The following is a 13065-nucleotide window of genomic DNA, read 5'->3' on the forward strand; positions in this document are numbered from 1 at the left end:
TCTCTAACCTATATAAATAGGCTATTGGGATGACATGCCCCATTGATTGTCATCATAAAGGAAACCTAGAAGATGGAGGAGAAGATCCTAGTATTCTAATCATCTTATTACTTATTAATATTATTATTATACGCTACAGACGATCTGACTGTTGCTTCCGCTAAAGGTATGTACCCTAAACAATAATCCTATTAATTTATCTTACAATGGCAGCCTGGAACGTCACCGGAGAGATAGAGAGGGAGTGAGAGGGAGACCGGCGGCCGGCCACAGGGAAGGTGGTCGTTGGCCGGCGGTGGAGAGGGTGGGTGAGAAGGAGAGGGATGAGGAGAGCGCGCGACAATGACAAGGGCGGGAGAGGGGATTGTAGCCGGTGATGGACTGGGTTGTGGGTTGTCTGATGGCCTGTAGGCTATTGTCGTGGTGGATAGCACATGGATGGGGGTGGTGGACCTGGTGGTGGTGTAGTTGGAAGGGGTATTATATTGAAAGAGGAACTATAGGCTAAATAGGAGGGAGTATTATTTAGTGAATTGATTTAGTTAAGAGTTTGATTTTAACTGAGGAGATATAAAATTACTTAACTACCCTTAAACATTTGGCGCAAAAACGAAAACTAACATTTTATTTTTCTTTTTTCTTTTTTTATAGATTATGATGGCGCCCTATCACCATCCTTAAAACAATATCACCCTACCTAAAATACTAAGATTAATTGAAAACTCAAGGCTTGCTCTAACAAAGGAGTCGTACAACAAAAATAATTATAATAATAACATCTACGACAATATTATCCCAAAGTCTCAATGACTTTTACAATTTTATTTTTTATTTTTTTGGTCGGTGTGGTGGTTTTGGAAAATGTACACAATTAATTGGAATGGAATGAATGATGTGTATGATAATGGTTAGTTATGACCTCAAACATCCAAGTAGAATAATTCTCATGGGTGAACTATATCCCGAGTAATAATAGCATAAGGATCCTCTCTATTTCCTTTCCCTCTAGTTCCTCTCTAAGATTTATATAATAATAGGGTTTATTCAACACGTATTTTCTCTTTATTTTCATGTATAAAACTGGAGCCATTGGATGAAGCTAGAATACGATCCAGTCCGTTGAAAAGAAATGGACCATCCATTTCTTTTAGAAAATGGAAAGAACCTTAGCTCGTAATAACAATAGGTGTTTTTGAAAAAAAAATAAAAATTAAAAGAGCATTTTTCAGTGAAAAAGAACTAACTAAATGGCAACAAGATGTACTATATATATATAAACTCTTTGGTTAATGCCACATATTATGATTCAACTTTACATTGATCAATTAGCTAAATATACCGAATTTAAAGGTGAAACAACATACAAACTAGCTAATAAAAACTTCAATAAAACCACTCTATATTTATTTACATATATTTACAACGGGGTAAAGGTCTAAAATTATACTCATAATATGGTTAATAATTGTTATTGTGTTTATATAATTCTCTTAAAAACTGCTAAACCGAAAACATGGTTTAAGACTTTAAGTTGCTAGTACATATACGTGGCCTAGTATGGAGAGTTAATTTCTTCGTGTTCATTTGTGAGAGCCACAAATACTTCGTCTAAAGATGATAGATATCCCTCGTAATTCTTACTTTGCTCCAAATACTCGTTCAATTGTTCAGAATCATCACAAATTTGTTGCGCTCGACATAAAACCCATTCTTTGACATCCTATACACAAAAACATATTTCTTAATTAGTAAATATACAAGAAATTAGCATGCAAAATTGACAATTTGTCCATTTAAATCTCTTATTACAAGAAATTAGCATGCAAAATTGCCAATTTGTCCATTTAAATATCTTATTAAGCCCACATATGGTTAAGCTTATAATTAGGCCAAACTTTGCTATCTATATTCTTTCACAGTTGACATTATATTGTTGGATTTGGACTTTCATTAGTCGGTTTTCTTATTTATGAAAACGGGTTGAATGTGACTGGTAAAGCTCACTACAGTTATATGATCCATTGGACCTAGGTCTGTCTCAGTCAGTACGGTTAAGTACATAGTGTGATGGTACTGATAAGTGTAGAGTCTGTTTATTATACATTTGGGGCTGATGGGGGCCCAAATACAGTTCTATTATGGCTAAGTCTCTCTTCCTGTCTAGAATACCTCTAACCTATATAAATGGGTTATAGGCTTGACACGTCTCATCGATTGTCATCATAAGGAAACCTAGAAGAGGGGGGAGAAGATCATAGTATACTAATTATCTTAGGGGACGTTTGGTTGGGAGAAATAAGGAAAGGGTAAGAGAATAAAAATGGTTGATTCCTTTTGTTGTTGTTTGTTTGACACAAAGAAAGGGTAACCCATACCCACCCCCCCTTACCCCCAAAACCATTCTCATCCCTACCCTTCCCTCAGTTCCATAACCCCATAATCCCTTCTTCCTCCTACTCCCTATTTCCACCACTCCCACCAACACCCACCACACCCTCTCACACCGTCAACCACTGCCACCTACACCCTACACCCACCACACCGACACAACCACCACCAGCGACACCGACACAACCACCACCAACGACGCCGCCTGTCCACGCTACCCTATATCCTCAACCACTAAACACCACACCAACACCTTCAGTAAGTCTCCCACCCCACCAACCACCACCAACACCTTCATCGGCCACACCACTGCAACCGCCCGACGCCGTCCACACCAGATCTGGTGTTTTAAGGGGTGGGGGAGGGATTTTCGAAGGGTTGTGTGGATTTTTTTAGAATGAATAAGATGTTTGGGGTCGAGACTGTGGTGTTTGTTGAGGGTGTGAGGCGCGGTGATTAGGTTCGCCGTGGGGTACCGTGAGGAAGATCGTCGGCGCCGCTACTTGTGGAGGTGGTGGGTAATGGTGGTGGATGTTGGCTTTTAATTCCCTTTCCCTCTAATTGTCAACCAAACACCCAAGTATAATATGGGTGATCCCATTCATTTCCCTCTCTTATCCTTTCTTGATTTCATTCTCTTACTCTTTTCCGTACCAAACGCCCCCTTATTACTTATTATTATTATACGCTCCAGACGATCTGACTGTTGCTTCCGAGGTATGTACCCTATACAATAATTCTATTAATTTATCTTATATGTGGTATCAGAGCAGGATTATATTAGGGTTTATTATTATTCTTCCTTTTCCGATTTATTGGTACAAGAAATATTAATTACTGTCTCACCCTATCCGATCATTATACAATACGGAGTTCACTAGTGTCTTGTATTTGGAAAAGTTTGGGGTTTGAAAAAATTTGGCAGTTAGTGACGTATGTGTCTCAACTCACAATTTATTATCATGAAATTGTCGGCTCGTTTGTGGACATGAAATTCCATATTTTGTGTGGAACACAATTTAACTTAATTGGGTTTCGTTTTTTTTTTTTTGTCTATGATCAATTAAGGGGGCGTTTGATTCATTAGCATGGAATGAAATGGATTGGAATATGAATCCATAATGGTATGGGGTTCTAAATCCATTCATTCATAAACTTGTTTGGTTCATCTTAAAATTGTACAAAGGTAGAATGGAGTTTGATACCAAGGGTAGAAGTTGGGTATGAGATTCTAGGCGGTTGGAATGGAGTTAGAATCCATTGGATATCTAACTCCATTCCAAAACACTCCAACCAAACATTGGAATGAAGCAAATCCATTCCAATCCATTCCAAGAGAGCCAACCAAACACCCCCTAAGTTTTATTCAACTTGTATTTAAGCTGTTGGGGTTTAACAAAGTCACTCGGTTTCTTCCTTTTCGGGCGGGTCTGTTTATCATCATGCTATCATCATCATATCATATAAACCATGTTATCATAACAAAAAAATATAACATGTACAATGAAGTTAAGCCGTGACTTTACACTTTGTTATTATAATTTAATGAGTGATGTACGTATGTACTTTGACCCGCAATAAATTTAATCATGAAAACGAATGTTTAATGACAAATAACATGTTGCTCGTCTAATATTGACAAAGTTCAAAACTGGAAATAGCATGTATGTAAATATATGCGTATTGTTTCGGTGATTTATTTTAATTGTGGTGGGTAGCTTGGCCAAAGCGGGCTATCTATCAATATTTAAAATAATTCATAAGGATTCCGGAATGTTGGTGCTTCTTAAATTAGTTTGTATAATTTCCTGCCCAAAGGGGAAAGTTGTATAAGTTAACTTGAGTAAGTGATTGAGTAAATATAAGTGTGATAATTTGATTTCTTGAAAATTTATCTGCCCAAAGGGGATTTATTTTTAAGAAATTTCCTTGTCTATTTACTTGGAGGTAATTATTATGTCTTGTGTATTCTGCCCAAAGGGGAATGCATAAGATATAATATGATTCCTATTGAAGGTAGTTATTGTGTTTTGTGTATTCTGCCCAAAGGTGAATGCATAAAATATAATATGAATTCATGTGGGAATATTGCGACTCCTCTAGCATATTCTTGTATAAAGTTATAAAGAAAGTATACCTATATCATGCTAATATTGGCCCTGGTCTATTATTTCAGTCAACAAATTTTCTTTGAGCAATGAAATTTGTGCTATTAAGAGTATAAATGAGAATACTTTTGTTAAGTGAAAAGTGATGTTGAGTTGGCCGTTGGTTTAGCTCATTAAGATATGTATGTATAGACCCTCCTACACTTGTACATGAGAAGGGTCAGGCTTAATGTGTATATCACCTTCATAGGTGGGAAATGGTACACAAATTGTGTATGTTTTTATTGAAGAATTTGATGTCTGGAAATTTAAAGGAATTAATGGACTATCTCATTAACTTTAATCATGTATGATGTGATTAGTAGTATTGAAGTGCATATCATATCATCTTACTAAAGACAAAGTACCCGTTGTTGAGATTGTTCCTTGTCGGTTAAATTCTTAATTTTCTTCCCGGAAAGGAGTCACTTCAAAATAGCTTACTGCCCCAAACTGATACATGGACCGACAAGGACTTATTTTATATGGGTTAGTATTGAAAAAGAAAAGGAGATAAAGTAAGAAGTTGTGAACTTATTCATTAAGCCACTATTTTCAAAGGGGAAGTGGGGTAGACCATTATAAAAGATCACTAAAGAGGATAATTTCCAAAAGTATAGTATGTCTCATACTTCTAACACAAAATCTCATTGAAGACGGCACGTATCCGTCAATTTTGAGTGACGGATACCATTTCCTCTCACAAATGACCCAAATAGAGGAGAGAGGGAAGCACATGGGGGTGCCCCCACCTTATCCCCCTATCCGTTTTGTGAGTGGCATTACCCGTCACTTGCTCCGACCCGTCTTCAGCAAGACTAACTGTACTTCTAAGCGTCATGTGGTTAAGAGTAATAATAATGAATTGGGTAGTATTACTACTGTACTTGTTATTTTTGCGACCAGACTAGACATAAATTGATAAAGTGTTTAAAATACAAAGTCTGGTTAGCGAGGATAAAGACATGTATTTTATTGGCCCTAGTTTATTTTGAATTTGTTTAGTAGATGTGTCACCTTATTCTTGATGGTTATAGAGTGAATCATTTGTTTAAATTTGTACTTTCCATAACGAGTTCCAAAACAAATAAACATTAGGTGAGGTTATAGTCAGCGTGTTTGGAATGAATGGAGGGAAACTTGATGTGAATTTCATAAGAACTATTATCTTAAAGCACAGTTCAAGTTTTTTTTTATTTGACTCTAGAAAATTTTCTTTATGTGTCGTATATGAGACGAAATTTGATTTTTATTTTGCAATTTGACATGTGTGAATTTCGTTTGGTCACTTATATTTAAAAGGTTGAATTTTTTTATTACTCTCATATTATTGGAAATGTTTTCCTTTGTAATGATTTGTATTAATTGTATTGGATTTGATTTCTCATGATATTTTCTTAAATGTTGAGAGTGTTGGAATTAAAAGAAGATTGACCAGAGCATTTTTTATTTTCTTTTATTTTATGACATAAGATTCTTAGCCATGTTTCTAAAGAGAAAATTCAAGGACTTGTCAAATGTGAAATCGTATCTGGACTTAATTTTAAGGAACTCTTAAAAGATATTCACACTAACATTAGTGAACCACTACTATTTGTGGAAAGACGTCATATATCATGTTCATTGATGGTTGTTCTAGATGTGATTATGTTTACTTTATAAGTAGTAAGTCTACGACTCTTGTTAACTTCACAGTATTTATTGTCAAGGTTTAAAGCTTGTTAAATACAGTATGACTTATAAGAATGCGAGATAAAACCGAGATGGTGAGTCGTTATGACAAACAAGATTTTTTGTTGAATGCTTATTGTTAGACTATATACACCATGTCAAATCTTCTTGAACTAATTGTAGTGAGAAGGATAGGGTGAAGAGTTTGTTTCGAGATACAAATTAACAGATCTTAGTTAAGGTAAAACTTTTACATCTGCCTTATATATCTTGGACCAGTACCTGACAACTTTGTTTTTTTTTTTAAAAGTGTGTTTTTGAATTATGGATGAAAAAAAAAAGGAAAGTCGAGTTTGAACCAACTTAGGGTGTTGGATTGTCAGTTAATGTGTGAATTTATATTAATCCTCTGGGAAAAGTTAAATACCAAAATCACCCCTAAATTCTTTAATATATATATCCTGTCAATTTTAAAGTTTAAGAATTGTAGAGTATAAATTTGAAATTTCTAGAGAATGGCTTAGGACCTTGTTGTAGTAACAGAAGGCTTGTTTGCCTCATCCTGAGTTGTTAGTCTTCTAATTATGCATTAGAAAAAATATTTATTCTTCTTTTTCTAATGGGGGAAGTATGATGACCAATAATGTTATTTCACAACCCTTATGTTGTTGCACATTTTAAAGTGTTTTCAAAAAGGCATTAAACATTTAACTATGGTGATTTTGTTGTCTATATCGAGGAAGTTGATTATGACTTGAGTGAAATAGTTAAGATTATAACCTATAAACAAGGTATTTATTTTGTGCAAGCAGATAAATCATAAGGAGGTTATATATGTATGAAGAGATGCAATCGATAAGATACATAATAAAGTTTAGGAGTTAATTGTCACTCAAGTGAGTTTTTTTTGTTTTTTTTTTTAATCCAGTCGGGTGTAAAGTGAATCTCTAAAATAAAGTTGGATTTTAAAGGTGTTGTTAAGAAACCTAAGGAGAGATTTGTGACAAAGGGTTATACTAAAGAGAAGGTGTGAATATCAATGAAACGGTTTCACCTATTACTTCAAAGGATTCTTAGGTCTTTCACTATTCATGATTTAAAGTTATACTAAAATGGACATTCTCATTGTTCTTTTTTGAATGATTTTGTTGAGAAAGTTAAAGAACATATGGTATGTAAATTGAAGAAAACAATTTATGAATTGAAACAAGTTTGTTGTCATTGTTATATGAAGTTTTATAAGTTTGTGAAGTTTAATGGACTTGTTGAAATGTTAATGATATTTTCATATATTACAAGATCAGTGGGAGGATATTGGATTGATATTCCTTGTTCTTTATGTTGATGATATTTTACTTGGTAGTAATGATCTTGGTTTGTTGCATGACACAAAAGCAAATCTTTTCATTGTCTTCGACATGAATGATTTGGAGGAAGAATGTTTTGTGCTTGGTATTAAGATTGTGTGTGACATGTCTAACAGAATGTTAGCTAGGATTATCTTAAGAGAGAAATAATGTTGAATAACCTGGTGTAACTCTCATATAACCTGGTGTAACTTTCATATCTAAAAGTGACAATTTAAGTAAGAATGAATGCCGTCCTTAAAGTATACTTGATGAGAACACTATGTAGGAGATTCTTTATGATAGTGTTGTTTATAATTTGATGTATACTGAAGTGTGTATTAGACCTTCGAGGCTGTGTTTGATGATATGAAATCCGGTATAAGATTTGTTTTTATGTTAGTTGGTGGTGTTATCTTATGAAATAATATGTCTAGTTGTTTACCTCTATTATGGAGGCAAAGATTACAGCCTGTTATACATCCACTCATCATGTCAAGAAATTAAGAGATTACATTTATAGCTTTATGGTCATTCTTCAGATCACACAAGCCATCACTATTAGTTGTGATAATAGAGATTTAGTCTTATGCACTAAGAAGAATGTAAAATCTGGCAAATCTATGTGGTTTTATTTGAAGATTCATAAAGTCGGAAATTGGGTCAAAGAGATCATTGCAGACTCGTTGACTAAAGGACTCAGGTCTATTGAGTTATTAAAAGCATGTTGAAAATATGAATCTTCTGATTTCTTTTGATACACTGAGTTAGTGGGAGTTGTAGTTAAGATTTTTGGTACTTAAGGTACTGTATGATTTCGGTAATAAAGTTGATGTTCTAATTCTCACTAAGTGTATGCATGTTAAATATAAGCTTAATGCATGTATGATTATTGTTATAGTTTAATTTGTGTCTCGTTAAGAGATGTTGTGCATTAAAGCTTTTCCCCTTTAGTGGGTGGATTTATCCTGAAATGGATGTTGGTTGTTGAGCCATTGCCAGTTGTGGTGTATTTGCTCATTAGTGGGTGGAGTTATCCTTTAATGGATGTTTGCGGTTTAGCCATTGCCCGTTTTGGTGTATTTACCCTTTAATGGGTGGTTTAATCTCTAATAAGTATAAACATACCTTAAGTGGTATTTACCTTTCAAGGTAAATAAGGGGAATACGTCTTTAGAAGTGGGTCTCGTTTGAGACTGTGACCGAATGTGGTTAAGCATGCTCATCTTAAAGTTTGGATCTATTATGCTAAACCACACTACACTTTGTCACACTTGGGACTCATGTCGGTAAGCTTTTAGTGTTGTGATCATGGAAGGTCTTGTATGACTTTAATTGTACTATGTTCGCTATGATTCACATTAAATTGCTTATTGGACCGAGTTCCGTTGATTGAGATGTTTATATGGCCACGTTGTTCAACCTGAGAGTCATTTTCCAAAATAAAGGTTTTCGAAATATTTTCGTAAAATAAAACTTCTTTTAATAAAACCAACAAATGTCACCCAAGTGGGAGAATGTTGGATTTGGACTTTCATTAGTCGGTTTTCTTATTTATGAAAACGGGTTGAATGTGACCGGTAAAGCCCACTACAGTTATATGATCCATTGGACCTAAGTCTGTCATCTCCATCGATGAGTTAAGTACATAGTGTGATGGAGATCTTGATAAGTGTAGGGCTGCATTTATTATACGATGGGCGGCTGATGGGGGGCCCAAATACAGTTCTATTATGGTTAGGTCTCTCTTTCTGTCTAGAATATCTCTAACCTGTATAAATAGGTTATAGGGTTGACATGCCCCATCGATTGTCATCATAAGGAAACTCAGAAGAGGGAGGAGAAGATCCTAGTATACTAATTATCTTATTACTTATTATTATTATACGATCCAGAGGATCTGACTGTTGCTTCCGCTAAAGGTATGTACCCTATACAATGATCCTATTAATTTATCTTACATATATAATACAAAATGGAGTTCTTATTTCAGTCGAGTATATCCATCTTAAACTTAAACGTATTAAGTAGTTAGAATAAAACAAAGCAGAATGTATATATAGAGAAAAACAACAACTTTGTCTTATATGCAGAAATAAGATGATACTTACTCGTTTTAATCTTCAGACGGATGTCCGTCTTAAGGGAGACTAGCTGCTTAATAATTTACATAATATGTAGGGTTTTAAATATCATGGATGAGTCTATTTAATTTAGTGATCAAATACCTAAGTAGTTAATAATTGCAAATTGCGATCGTTATTGAGAAACGAGATGAAGATCACAATGGTACGTATACACACTGAGAACAAGAGTTAGTGTAAGTGGTAAGAGCTCTCTAACTCCAACCATAAAGTTAAGGTTTTGATTCTGACATGTGATATGGTGCGTTTATTTGAACTAAAAAGACGTACTTATATACAAACACTTACATTGTGTGGCGTTCTTCTTTTGTTGCGATGCAATAATGCAGGTGCAAAAACGTTGGTGCACAACAGCACAAGTGATATTCTTCAATAAACCATCCGGTATTGACACCAGACGGAAACATGCCCTCATAATACACCATACATTTCTTCACGCCAACTGGCTTGTTGTTGGGCATGCATGTTGCAAATATGGGCTGATCCATATCCGTTTCTTTCCAGTACCCATTTTGTGTGACCCGATTCTCCGTCATTCTCGTGTAAAAGTACCATTTTCCGTAGCTTTCAAACGCCTTACCTACGCATATTCATAAATCATAAGGTACAAATTACGGAGTATGTAATAGGATATAAATATATACCCGCTTGACCTTGTTTATATAATGAAAATTGAAGAAAACCTTACATTATATGACAAATAATAACTCTATGCATTGAATTAGTTAGAAGGCCCCTGCTAGCCCCCTTAGTTCTACCACTAAGTGTGAAATGGAATCAATACATATAGTTCTAGACCCTAAATGGTGGTCTTTAACATTTTAAGGGTAAGCCTATCATTCTCAAGTTCAATTCCTATATATATGTACATAAATTAAACTCTTATACAGTAATATACTTTCCCGCCCCGGTCAATTGTTGTCCTTTGGTTTTGGTACAAAGACCAATGAAAGAGAAATAAACCAATTACTGACAAGTAGAACAAATTGGGTGTGAATGGTCAAATTGGTCATCAAGGTCATTCTTAAAATAGAAATGACAACAAATGATTGAGACACTCCAATATAAAAAAGGACAAAAAATGACCGGGACAGAGGGAGTATACACTAATTAAAATTAAATTATCGGACATATTCAATTCGCTCCTTTCCTTATCCTGGTGATGCATTCCTTTTTGCAAATATTTGACCGATTGAGCCCTTACACATCCTATGTCTGTACCAAAGTGGAGTAACAAAATTAGTTCCTCTAGAAAAAGCAATCAAATAATTGTCTCCTAGGGATCGTACAAACATGTTAGTTGTTGGGGGTGCTATATATGGATCATCGGGGTCTGGATCAGGAGTGGATCTAGGGCGGGACTAACAAGAACACTCGCTTCCTTGAACAATAACAAATTTTTGATTTTGAACCCGACTTTATTAGTACTTTGTCCCTTGAAAATATTTGTCCACCTAAACAAACAAATCCTGACACCGCCACTAAATTTTTTTAAATTTGTACCGTTGTACACTTGTACGTATAAACTAATTTTGTCTCTCATACTTTGGTTTCAACATCTTAATATGTGGAGTAGTCACTTAATAGATTCGGCCGGGTATGATCGAACAATAACTCTCCCTTTAAACACTATTAACACAGTAGTTACAGTCATAGTCCTCACAGATGGAGCTGAATCAAAGCTAAGTTAAAGAAAAATCATCAATAATAATACAATAATAAAAAAAAAAAATTAAATAATCCTACATGTGCAAGAAAAAAAAACGTTTTTCATTTTTGAATAATTTCTCAGTAGTAGAAAATAAAATTATTAGTCTAATAGACTTTGTTCAAATAGTACATACAAAAATATGATTCAAACTAAGTACCCCAATTTTAGCAGAAATTTACAAAAATTGGCCATTTTCATATGTGAGACCGTCTTTCCATAATGTTAATGTAAGACATCTCACATGAATCGAAGGAGACCACCACTTTACGTGGCGCGTTTGTAAATGAGAAATGTTAAGCTAATAGGTTGAAAGGAATATAACATACCATTCAATTGCGAAGGATGATAGTAGTTGCAATGATAAAAATCCTCCAAGACAGGAATGAGATTTAGATAGTGAGAAACAGGTAAAGAAGAAAAAGAAGCAGGTTTATTAAAGTGAGAGTATAAGAAATGAAGCACAAGTTCTTCATCAGTTGGATCAAACCTAAACCCTGGTGGTAATTGGCTCACGCTCAATATATTCTCTTCATTTTCCATTATTGTTTCTTCTGCCATTATTATCCTATAAACTTTGGTCTTTAAAATATCAAATTTATGTATGGCTATATGTCAAAGGTACGGCTATTGGCTATATGTATAATGTGTACTTTGGGACGAGTTATCTGTGCCTAGCATATGATCACTATATATATACGTGATCTAGGTCATCTAGTCTAGGTTATCTAAACATAAGACAAGCCGGTTTTATTGTAACACGCGTCACTGTCTTATTATAACACGTGTTTAAAAAGAAAAAGAACGCACTATTTTGTGTTTACACCATTTATTTTTATGGGAAATGATAAATACAACCCATTGGGTTATATTTAAGCCTTTAATACCCTTTTAAAATTGGTATTAATTTAAAAATTAGAGAGTAATTTACATATAAATCAATGCAATTAATGCATGTATTAACTATTTATCATAACCATGGTAAACAAAAATACGAAACAAATTAAAAGGACGTATTTATTATCCGATTTAGTTTGGATTCGAGTCAGGTAAGATCACTAGGCCGTAAAGTTTTAACTCATGGATTTTAGCATTTTTGCATTCGCGGACTTGAACCCAAGACCACTGATTAAGTTAGAACATCCTTTATCGATTCATTTAAGTGTTAATGGGTTTTATATTAATTTCTAATTTAATAATGTTAATTCAACCTTTTAAAATTGGGGATCATCAAAATTAAATATATTTGGACTTAATGAGATATTAGGCTGATTTTACGATAAAATTATTATTATTATTATTGTTATTATTATTATTATTATTATTTTTTTATATAATATAGAAGCATAATTACGTCCTCTTTTTACAAAACCGCTTACATAGTTTACATAATCCTTTATACTGTTTCTATAATGTAGACAAACCTAGAAAAATTGTATGATTGCCATTATTTTTCGTTAGTAAAGGCCAAATCATAGATGTACAACGTATTAGATAAAGCTTTTAGCTTTCACAGGTGACATCCATGATCCAACAGGATGGTGACAAATTGATCCAAAACAGCTTTTTAAAAAAAAATTAACTCAAAGTTGAATTCATTCAATATCATGTCAATGTCACGATTAATATAGTAATCCATCCGTAAAAGAATTCTATTTACT

General features: G+C 34.1%; 1 protein-coding gene across 1 annotated transcript; it reads right to left on the reverse strand.

Moving 5' to 3' along the window:
• Positions 1-1422: 1422 nt before the first annotated feature.
• Positions 1423-12058, reverse strand: LOC141631163 (NAC domain-containing protein 104-like). Its single transcript, XM_074443872.1, has 3 exons — positions 11734-12058; positions 9985-10276; positions 1423-1720 (listed from the first exon to the last, which is right to left on the reverse strand). The coding sequence occupies exons 1-3, from the start codon at positions 11963-11965 to the stop codon at positions 1660-1662; spliced, it is 585 nt and encodes a 194-aa protein (XP_074299973.1). The 5' UTR covers positions 11966-12058; the 3' UTR covers positions 1423-1659.
• Positions 12059-13065: the final 1007 nt, after the last annotated feature.

The sequence above is a fragment of the Silene latifolia genome, chromosome 2, assembly GCF_048544455.1.
Source record: "Silene latifolia isolate original U9 population chromosome 2, ASM4854445v1, whole genome shotgun sequence".
Classification (NCBI taxonomy): domain Eukaryota; kingdom Viridiplantae; phylum Streptophyta; class Magnoliopsida; order Caryophyllales; family Caryophyllaceae; genus Silene; species Silene latifolia.

What these genes read in the sequence shown, in the direction of transcription:
- LOC141631163 (XM_074443872.1), bottom strand. Translation starts at nt 11,965, where the DNA reads ATGGCAGAAGAAACAATAATGGAAAATGAAGAGAATATATTGAGCGTG. An exon ending in TCATCCTTCGCAATTGAATG is followed by an intron (nt 10,277 to 11,733) that starts GTATGTTATATT and finishes GAATATGCGTAG; the next exon opens with GTAAGGCGTTTGAAAGCTAC. An exon ending in AAAGAAGAACGCCACACAAT is followed by an intron (nt 1,721 to 9,984) that starts GTAAGTGTTTGT and finishes TTTTGTGTATAG; the next exon opens with GATGTCAAAGAATGGGTTTT.